The sequence below is a fragment of the Vigna unguiculata genome, chromosome 5 (genome assembly GCF_004118075.2).
Source record: "Vigna unguiculata cultivar IT97K-499-35 chromosome 5, ASM411807v1, whole genome shotgun sequence".
Taxonomy (NCBI): Eukaryota; Viridiplantae; Streptophyta; class Magnoliopsida; order Fabales; family Fabaceae; genus Vigna; species Vigna unguiculata.
This window is the reverse complement of record NC_040283.1, coordinates 11,895,125-11,906,362: the sequence shown is the minus strand read 5'-3', so window position 1 is coordinate 11,906,362 and position 11,238 is coordinate 11,895,125. Positions and strand designations below refer to the sequence as shown.

Genomic DNA, 11,238 nt, shown 5'->3' with positions numbered 1-11,238 from the left:
ATTTTCCCCTTCGACTATTTCGCGAGTTGTTCCGTTGAATCCGACCACGTGACGAAGTAGTTCCGTCAAACCCGACTACGTGATGAGGTGGTTCCGCCACGTACGGAACGAGATTTCCTCCGCATCCCACGTGATTGCTAGATCCACCTTGACGTTGTGATCCTTTACCGTTTTAATATGGACCCTGGGCGTGATTGGGTCAACCGTAGATGGGCCATAGATCGCTTTAAGGTCGGGACGTGCCTGGCTATAACACTAACCCTCCGACCTCTTGAACAGTTTACTGGGCAGAGAGGTCATTTTAAGAAATCCTGGCGCGCGTGAAGTTCTTATTTAATATAACGACTAATAGGAATGTGCCACGTGTGCCACGTTTCCAGAATGTTTCAACTGTCCAGTTTGCGGGTTTTCCTCTTAAACCTGTCTCATCATTACAACCTTTTCCTTTCGTCTGCTATCATAAATCAAAATTGCGCTGCGCTTGCCCCTGTTGGCTCGAAACTTCGTCTTCTCGACTTCCCAAGGAGATTTAAAAGCGAAGAAAAAACATGCGCCAATCTTTGCGGTGGCATTCGCCCAAAGGTACTAAGATCTCAATCCTCTTCTTTGTCATGCTTTTGCATTGTTGGTTTGTAGACGTTATCTCTGCTTGTCTGGTCACTGCGCTTCTGAGAAAACTAGGGTGTGAATGGGTTACGAATAATCTGCTTCTTAGGTATATGATGGACTGGTTAGAGACTGTGGGTTTGTAGTGAAAAAGCTTCGAACTTTTCCCTTTTCAGGAGAAACCTTTGCCTTAGGGAGTGGATATTAGTGGTTTACTTGCCTGAGTGGTTTTCCGATTGCCTTTTTCTGAGGTTTTTAGTGGTTTTCCGGTTGTGTTGTTTCTGTGCGAGGAGAACTTAGGCTGCTACGTGATGACATCGTATGATGAGTTGTACACTTGGGCGCCTTTGAGCCTTCGTAGGGAGACATCAGGCTTCACATCCGACCAGCTGATAGATCAGTATCGTCGAGGTCAGAGAATCTGTCAAAGTAATGAAAATGATGATGTGGTCGCCCGATGCGCTTTGGATGAGCCAGTGTGTGCAGACGTAAGTGCTGATCCTACCTCGGGGCATTTTTGCTTCTTTTATTCTACTCTCTTCTCGAAGGTTGGGCTAAGACTGCCCTTAAGTTCCTTTGAGAAGACATTGTTGACCGAGCTGAATGTGGCCCAAGCTCAGCTTCATCCCAACCGCTGGGCTTTTGTCTGAGCTTTTCATATTTTGTGTACTCACTTCGGTCTTGTTCCGAGCACGAATGTATTTCTGTATTTCTTCGAGATGAAGAAATCAACAAAATAGATATGGTCATCCTTGAGTGGTGTCGGTGGGCGCGGGCTTCTAACTTTGTTTCAATTGTCTTACAAGAAGTTCAAAGGCTCTTTTCTGAAAGTCTTAGCTCCTTCCCAAAAATCGGATCTCCTGGAGGGCTTCCCTTTATACTGGACTCAGAATCCTAATTTTGTTGGACCGAGGCAGCTAGAGGATCTCGAGCCCCAAGAGCGGGAACATTGTTTCCTATTGGAACGGCTCAAAATGCTTTTTGAGACAAAACAAGTGTTGAGCTTCGAATTTCAGCCTGATGATCTCAAATTGTATATCGGTCGGTCATCGAGTCATTTTCTAATTTATTTGAATTTCACTTTGTGAACTTGAAATGAAACTTGGGTTTTTATTTTGCAGAGACGATGATGCGTATGTCGAAACAAGACCTTGCCAGGCGTCTGAAGAGTATCTGAGCTCCTACACCCCCATCCGTCGTGACAGAGGTCCCTGTCAGGGTTGTGGAGACCAACATGATCCCTTCCGATGAGGAGGAGACGTTATCCGAGTCTGGTCTGAAACGGCGACGGAGAGGAACCGCCCTCCGAACTAAAACCGAACTTGTGGCAACATCGTCTCATACCCGCCCGGACCATTCCTTCTCATCTATAGGGGTGATGCCTTTAGAGGGCTCGAGCAACGCTAGCCAAAGCTTCTGGGACTTGTCATTCCGTCATGCAGCACACAACATGGCTCACAATGTATTTGAAGGTGACCTTCAATGTCTGATGAACCAGGATGTGTCGTCCGTTCGCGAAGATATATGCGCTTTTCTACACAAGGTCAAGGTGTCTTTAATTTCGTTGTGTGAGAGGTTGAATCGCCTGAGCCTGATCGAGGGAAAGAAAGACAAAGAGCTTACCGCATTGAAGCTAGAAGTATCTCGGCTGACCACCGAGCTAACGGAAATGGACAAGCTGAGAAAGAATCTTAGAGAGCGGGAAATCAGATCGACAGATCTTCAAGCCGCCCTTAGGGAGGCTACCCAGAAGGTGGTTGACTTGGAGGAAGACGTTCGTCGATTCAAAACTGAGGATGAGGATAAAGGAAAAGTGTGGAAAGAGCAAGAGGAAAAAATGGCTAATGAAGCTGCTAATACTTACGGGATAGGGTTCGAGGCGGCCTTGGAATAGGTCTGCCTCCTATGCCCCTCAGCCGATCTCTCTGGTGTTGATGCTTTGAAGGTCGTCATTGACGGCCATATGGTCGACGGGTAGTACACACCTACGAACTTTTGTTTTTATTTTAAGCGAAAAATTTGTAAGTCTTAACTTAGTACGAAGTTAGGGATATACTTGTACTACTTGACATTCCGCCTCTTGGTTTTATCATATGTTTCTTTGTTTGAACGCTTTAAGTATGAACCGCAGCTTTTGATGCAAATAGACCGATGTCGTTCCGTATATCTTTTGTTCGTAACCCTCAAGTCAAATATGTATGAAACTAGTCGTAACTTTGGATGACTCTTCGCCGACCCTAGGCCAAACTTAGGCAGTCGCTTTAGGCGGCTCTTCACCGCCCCTAAGCTAAGCTTAGGTAGTTGCTTTAGACGGCTTTTCGTCGCCCCTAAGTCGAGCTTAGGTAGTCGCTTTAGACGACTCTTCGCCGCCCCCAAGCCGAGCTTAGGTAGTCGCTTTAGACGGCTCTTCGCCGCCCGTAAGCCGAGCTTAGGTAGTCGAGAATGCTTATGTCAGAAAAAACAAGAATTATAGGAACAAAATTTTATTAAGATGAACCTAACCTCATTAAAAAACCCTCGGGTTCCTTTGGCAAGGGAAAAAGAGTGTTAGTGTAAACGGAGTACAAAAAGGTTTCAACTGAAATAAAAATGGAGGTTTGACGCCAATTCATATTTAGTTCACCCCTTTTATGCTAGAAATTTTCCCCTTCGACTCTTTCGCGAGTTGTTCCGTTGAATCCGACAACATGACGAAGTAGTTCCGTCAAACCCGACTACGTGATGAGATGGTTCCGCCACGTACAAAACGAGATTTCCTCCGCGTCCCACGCGATTGCTAGATCCACCTTGACGCTATGATCCTTTGCCGTTTTAATATGGACCCTGGGCGTGATTGGGCCGACCGTAGATGGGCCATAGATCGCTTTAAGGTCGGGACGCGCTTGGCTATTACAGTTACCATTTTATAAACTAAAATTTTTGGTATCTAAAATAGCCATCATTTTAAATAAAAAATTATAGGTTGAATTAGTAATTTGGTCCTTATATTTAGGCCTTTGATTATTTTTGGTTCCTATATTTTTTTTTTTTACTCAATTGCGTCTCTATATTTTAAAAAAGATTCAAATGAGGCCCTATTTTTGTCAAAAAAAAAACTCAATATGACTCATGTGAACGATACCTCAAAGTATCAAGAATCAAATATGGGTCTGTTACGTGTAAAAATATGAATCTTCTTCTACTTGGAAGTGTTACATGTCAAAATCAAAGGAATTCCAAGATAGAAGATGATCCAAATTTTATTACGTGACAGACCTAAATTTTGACATATGATACTTGAAAACAGTGTTAATGTCAATTTAATGAAAAAAAATATTGAGTCATATGGGGACTCAATTGAGTCAAAAACAAATGTAGGAATCAAAATGAATCAAAGTAATATAGGGACTAAACTACTAATTAAACAAAAATATAATTAATTTGTGAATTAAAGTCTAAATTGGTCCCTAACATTAGATATCAAGGTTTTAGTTACCAAAAAAGTTTCTAATTTAAAATTAGAAACTAATTTATCACCAATAATATATTAGTTAAAATTTTGGTACGTTGTTCATATATCAACCAGCAGGGCTCCAAAGGTTAAACATCTCCGATATAATTTGTTTATAAAATAATTATTTTAATACAAACTTCATAAAAAACCATCCTTGAATTAAGTAATTTAGCTTTTTCACCCGACTTCACTCGCTACCCATGACAAGTGTATGGCCTAGGAATGTCAACGGGGTGGGTAAGGTACGCGTAGTAGCTCCCACGTACCCTATCCGTTGGATAAATATTCGCCCCGTACTCGTACCCATATCTGTCGGGTATCCGTTATGCGGGTACCCGTCTACTTTTTTCATATTCGTGGGTATCCACACGAGTGGATATTTACAAAATTATTTAAAAATTAAATATTTAATTATAAATTCAAATAAAATAAATCACTATCATAAATTTTAAATAAAGTCCAAACACTCAATTTCATACAAGACCAAATAATCATAAAAATAAATATAAAATTACGTTCAACACAATGAAAATTCTTTAATTAGTGCTTTGATCAACAAATCCACCCACTTTCTCCAATTGATGCTTGAAAAAAAAATTAGATCAGAATATTTTTTACTAATATATATATATATATATATATATATATATATATATATATATATATATATATATATATATATATAGGGTATTTTTGTGAATTAAAGTTTAGCGGGTATGGGTATTCACGGGTACGGATACTATGATACCCGTACCCGTCCCGTTAACATGCGGGTATCAAAAATATCCGTACCCACGAGTAGCGGATATCCATTTTTAATATCTGTTTCCTATCCATTGAGAATTTTATCTGCATATACGAATACTTTTAACATCCCTAGTATCAGCCTTTAGCTGTTTTTCCTAAAATTGCCGACCTCATGCGGATGATGGATACCTTCTAACTGAGGTGTTAGATTAATTTTAAGAAAGCCAATTATTATATTACTAAAATTTAATTTGTATTAGTTATACAGGTGAAAAGACATGACACATGTGTGTTTATTTTTTAAGTTTGAAAATGAATATAAATAATTTTTAAATTTTTGTTATAAATATTTATTTATTTGTTTTGTATAGAGTTTTTTTATTAAAAATATTTATTTTAGTTTAAAACTGATTAATTTAAAAGAAAAGTTAAATGAATAAAATAGGTAAATCTAGCAAAACTGTTACTTAAAAATAAAAATATAAAATAATTGTTTTGATTTAAAAAATCAGTTATTTATAAAAGAATAAAATTAAAAATAAAAATATGAACACAAAAATAGAGAATCCAATAGAGAATCCACTTTATACATGTATAGTTTAGTAATTAGTAATATTATTTATTTATATTATAAAATCCAGAATGCTGTCTTTTGGTTCTGCTTAAGATTATCTCTGATTTACAATTATTTTTCCCTTTTCATGTTTATCTGTTATTATTCATTGCATCCAATCCAATATACCCAAAAAACAATGCGATATACTAAAAAAAAATGGCCAGCAACATTTTCAAGTTAAAATGTTTAACCCATTTCTTTTTGTACTATTGAATGAAAACATAAAATGTATATTTACCATAATTAGTAGTAGTTCCCGCATGCATTATAATTAATAATGGAATGCTTTAGAATAAATATGTATGCGACTATTTCAATGATGAAAACATATAATTCATGTTCTTCTCAAAACAAAGAATCCCCAGAACATCGTGGGCAAGATGAATCAAATGCTAACATTAATAGAGTGATACATTCACTAATAATATCTCAATGGTGGAAAATTCTACAACCAAACTCTTTCTCTAATCATCCATGACTCTGACCTAAAATTCGATTTGGTACAATTGCTGTAACTCGCTAGATTATAACTACCTATACAAATACAAAATTGTGCCCAAGGCGACGACAATAATACAAATCCATCACAAAATTTCCTTCTAAAGGATAAAAATAGCAATGAATCATCACATAGGATAAAAACAGAGTGCTTCCTAACTTGGAATGCTTGATAGAAACATCTTCAATGTCTCATACGTCATAAAAACAATGCCGACGCTGGGAACAACCTTGTAGTACTCAGGCAAAATGCCTCTGTACAAACCACGTAGTCCTTCATTCCGAACTATGTGCTTAAATGTCCCAAATAAACTGGTATTATAGACACGTGCTCGACCACCAGCTCCCTCCAACTGCATTCTGCGTCTTACAAGATCCAAAGGAAATGTTGCTGCACGTTGCAAGAGACGACAATTAAAGTAAGAATGATTCATACCAGATGAGGAAATTGCTATTTGAAGAAAATGTGCTTGATTAGATTGTAGCTGAAATGACTTATTTGGAAATACTATTAACTCAAACTCTTAAAATTAAAATTTTGATTCTGATATTGGAGACAACAACTATCAGTAAACACCAACCTGTTGAAGATGCAACACCTGAAAGACTGCCACAAGCAAGACTGACCATGACAGTAGAATCATCGGGCCTAAATTTCAAAGAAAAAATTAAATATCCACAAAACCGTCCACATAAAATACTCTCAATTCATTGCAAGTTCAGATACTCACCTTTGGGACTGCCAAAAAGAACGTAAGCCTTCATAAACGGAGAAGCTTATAGCTATATTGGGTCCAACACCCTGTACCATACAAAACAAGTTATGCCAATTGTAAAATATAGCAGGATCGTTTAGACATAAAGAAGTTAAAGAGAGGAATTGAAAATACATCATGAGCATACCAACAATGTAGCTCCAAGTCCCTTGTAGAGACCCGAGAAACCTTCTTCTCTGCAAATGGTACTAAAAGCGTGTGAGATGCCCCTGTAGTATATGGAACTTCTCTGCAGAGAAATAAAATCCCAAAAGTCATTACAAACTGGATCAAAGTCAATGAAATAGTAAGTGCCAATTAAAATCTAACCAGTACACAATGCAAGCAACTGAGATCCAAAATTCTTCAAATAACGATAATTGGCAATTACCTGTGCTGCAAGTCGTGTTCTCACCAAATCCAAAGGATATGTAGCTGTAGCAGATGTTATACCAGACAAACCACCACCTACGAAGTGCACAAACAGATCTGCACTGGTATTTCCTCGATGATTCTCCCCCATAAATATTTGTAATAGCTGTAACAGAATACAAAACAATGAAATTGATTCAAAGTTAAGAAACTTAAGCAACAACTAGACCACATAAATATTATGTAAAGAGCATCAGACGTTACATTCTTGTAGCGTTCATAAGCATAGAAGTTGACTGCGGAATAAGGGAGGCGATGGGCTATGGTCACCAAATTGCCTTTCCAAAATGCTCTAAATCCTTCTTCATTGACAATACGTGAAGCCTCACCCCAAATGCTAGGCTTGCTCAATGCTGCCATCTCAAAATGCATACCATGAACCTGATAAAGTAAATGCATGTAAAAATAGTCAGATAATACACTAGTTAATAATGTGTTAATTACATAAAACATTTTAAGAGGGTAACACATTTTCTTAGAGAATTCGAAATGCTTAGGACAAAATATGTTAGTTGGGTAATGAATTTTGAAAGAAATTGAAATTCTAGAATTTCAATAAAGTAATTGAATAACTTGAAATTAAAACATTTCAAATTCCACCAAAAAAGTAAGAATTTGAAATTACTCATATTCTTAAACTCATATTTCAGTCTTCATAGTTTGGGTCGACTGAGCCCAAATAGGCTATGCTCAACTTGACGTGAGTTCCCAACTTAGGGTCCCAATCCGATGGGCCTAGCCCAATTTAGCTTGACTCGGACCCAAAGAGACTAGTCTCGACTTAAGCCCAAGCCAACTTAGCTCAACCTTGACCTAAGCCAACTTGACTGGACTCAACTTGTCCAAACCAACTCAACTCAATTTAGCTCGGACTAACTTGGCTTGACTTGGTCCTACACAAATTCAACTTGACCTTGTCTTCATCGAGCTAATTCAGACCTAGTCTTGATCAGACTAGGACCGGTCTAGACCTAACCCAACTTCACTAAACATGGGCCAACCCTCACTCGGATGAATGTGGAATGGCACTGACTCTACTGAATGTGGACTTGCTCCTACTTGGCTAATCTTGAGCTAGACCGACTTGACTTAGTTCCAAGCCAACTAGACTCGTCCTAGGTCCAGGCAAATTTCGACTCAGACTTGTGCTCGATCCTACTTGCTCAGACCTACTTGGCTTGACTTGATTTAGGTTCAGATTGATCTGGCTTTACTCTAACTCGACCCGGACTTGCATGAGCCCTACTCAATGCTATGTATTTGGCCACATCTAACATTTCATAATTTGAAAATAATCTACTTAAAATGTAAATTGAGAAAAAAGTTTTGTAATTATAATAAAAGAGATTTGAAAAACTTTGACAAAAATAAAAATAACATCAATCAAGATCTACTACAAGATTATATTTTTTTAGTTTAATAATTATTTGATATTTAAATACTTTGTTGAATTTGATGATAATTTATCCAATTAAAAATTTAATTGTCATTTAAAAGATGAAATAATTTAAAATGAGATCAATTCAAATATGATGTATTTAAATCTGAAATCTGATGTATATGAATGTCTTTGAGAAGGTGAAATTTCCTTGACCTGAAACCTAAAACGTCATCCCATTTCAACCAAAACCTAAAATTCCACCCCCATGACATGTTAGGCAACCCTAAAGTCAAACACATTCATTATATCACAGTTAAACAAACAAAGAAACAAACCTGAAAAAGGATGGTGAGGCGTGCAAGTGGAGCAGTGCAGGTCTTGGCAAAAGCACCGGCTAGTCCTCCAGCGAGAAGCTGAGACACCGTTCCCACTTGTACTTGCTGACCCTTCGGCTGCAACAATTTCACATTGCTCCCATTCCCACCTTCAACCCCCACACCCACTCTCGCTGCTTCCATACCCACCCCTAAAAATTTTATCTTTCAAACGAAATAAAAGACCCTTGTTATCTTTTTGTCTTTTCTAAGAGCACTCGAGGATAGTTTAAGCTCCGAAACCTCGAATCGCGGTTTCCAAGAGGAGAATGGGTGGTTGTTACATTAGTGCTGGGTGGTGGGTGGGTCTTCTTCTACTGGACAAGGAACGGGGCGTGAAGATGAAGGAGAACAAAGAGGTGAAGAAAGCTTTGATTCTGAGAAGCTGAAACCTTGGATGTGAAGAAAAATAACAAAAAGAAAAAGGGGAAAGGGTTTAGGTGTGAACGATAATTGGGATTAGGGTTTTACGGAATGGGACGGTGCCGTGATTTCTTCTACGGTGTAGCTGTTGCGTGTCTATTTTAAGCCTCTTTTATTTATAAAAATTATGTGAATCTTAAATATTAATATCGAAATACTTAGATTCACTAACAAAATTTATTTATCTGCCCAAATATCTTTTTATTATAATCATATATTTAATTGATAAGATTAGTTATTATATTATAACTTATTATTTATCTTTATTTAAAGTATATTTTTATTTTCTTTCTTCATACATGAAACAAATAAATGAATATTTTTACTTATTATCAAAAAATATGTTTATTTTTAAATGCATAAGATTTTTTGATTTTTTTTTTATACTTTTAATTTACTATGAATCTGTTAGTGAAATATTCACACTTTCTGTATTTATTGGCTTAATAACAGTATAAGACACTTATTGGTGAAAACAATTTATCTCTTGAAAGATATGATTTATAGCGTTACTAATATTACTATTATTAATTTATCACTGTTTCTTTTTCTTTTTATGCATAACAATTTATTTTGTCTTGACAAATTAATTAGTTTTTTATATATACATTTTCTTCCTATAATAATTAAAAATTTATTTTAATTTTATATTTTATCAATAGTTTAATTTTTCGAATTATTTATTAGTAAATATTATTCACTTGCTTTTATCATTATAGATGACACCAGTCACAATAAAATAAAATAAAATAATTATATGTGATTATATTTACATTATTGTGATAAAAAATTTATTAGTTCGTCAAATAATATATTTTTAATTAATTTATTCAGGCTATATTTATTGGCCTGATAAAAAATATTTGAAACAACATTTAGATAAAGTATATACATTCTAATCACATTAAAATGTTTAACAAGTTTAAAATAATAACTAAAATATAATAAACTAAACAAAAAGAATATTTGTATAGAATATAATTTATTTCTTTTAAATTCAATTTAAATTATATATATATATATATATATATATATATATATATATATATATATATATATATATATATATATTACTTATTTACTGGTACAACGTGGGATAATTTTTTTTTTCTAAACACATCTAATTATGAATGTTTTAACTAATTTATTGATACAACAAGTGAATATCAATCAAATCTCAAATTCAAATATCAACAATTTAATACAAAAAATAATAAATACAAAAAAATAAAAAACATATTTCACATGCATAATATTCTAGAAAAATCACATTTATTCTTTTAATAATATAAATATTTTTTATTAAACCTTCAGTCTTAAAATTTTAATTTAGTAATAAGCAAATTTAAAAAAAAAATATTTAGTGTCTTAAAAGTTTAAAAATATTATTTGACAAAGTATTGGTTGAATAATAGTTTATAAATATATTATTACTGTTATATTAAAGAAAATTTCATATATAATTTTTTTGTTAAACTTATATCTAAATAATATAAAGTGTTATATTATTTTTTTTATTAACTTTTTATTTTCCTAATTATAATATTGGATGTCCTACTTGTACTGAGCTTTATCCATTCAAGGTTAGAGTTACTAATTATACAAAATATATCAGTATTCATATTCAATCACATTTCTCCAAGGTCGGGTACAGGGTACTGGTTACTCTAAAGAAGACATTATTCCCATAACACTCATACCTAGCCCCATCCCAGTAAGACCGTGTACTGGTACTGGTTACTCCAAAGAAGGCATTATTTCCATACATGTACCAAATCTTATCCCAACAAGGTCGTGTATTGGGTATTGGTTACTCTAAAACAAACATTATTCTCATAGTACTTGTACTCAACTCTATCCCACCACGGTCGTGTACTAGGTATTGGTTGTTCTAAAGACGACATTATTCTCAT

The 11,238-nt window shown here is 35.2% G+C and overlaps 2 protein-coding genes across 3 annotated transcripts; one reads left to right on the top strand and one right to left on the bottom strand.

Moving 5' to 3' along the window:
* The first annotated feature begins 432 nt into the window (after positions 1-432).
* On the top strand, positions 433-2,761 carry LOC114184305. 2 transcript variants are annotated; one of them, XM_028071601.1, is made up of 3 exons: positions 433-582; positions 900-1,647; positions 1,728-2,761. In XM_028071601.1, the coding sequence occupies exon 3, from the start codon at positions 1,841-1,843 to the stop codon at positions 2,498-2,500; it is 660 nt and encodes a 219-aa protein (XP_027927402.1). In that variant the 5' UTR covers positions 433-582; positions 900-1,647; positions 1,728-1,840; the 3' UTR covers positions 2,501-2,761. The 2 variants fall into 2 exon arrangements, with proteins under 2 accessions (XP_027927402.1, XP_027927401.1); XM_028071600.1 differs by lacking the exon at positions 900-1,647.
* A 3,078-nt stretch (positions 2,762-5,839) lies between these two features.
* LOC114183685 (mitochondrial substrate carrier family protein B-like) lies at positions 5,840-9,417 on the bottom strand. Its single transcript, XM_028070795.1, has 7 exons — positions 8,864-9,417; positions 7,352-7,528; positions 7,107-7,253; positions 6,864-6,965; positions 6,692-6,762; positions 6,542-6,609; positions 5,840-6,351 (listed from the first exon to the last, which is right to left on the bottom strand). Exons 1-7 carry the CDS (start codon positions 9,044-9,046, stop codon positions 6,116-6,118), a joined length of 984 nt encoding a protein of 327 aa, XP_027926596.1. The 5' UTR covers positions 9,047-9,417; the 3' UTR covers positions 5,840-6,115.
* Between the last annotated feature and the right edge of the window lie 1,821 nt (positions 9,418-11,238).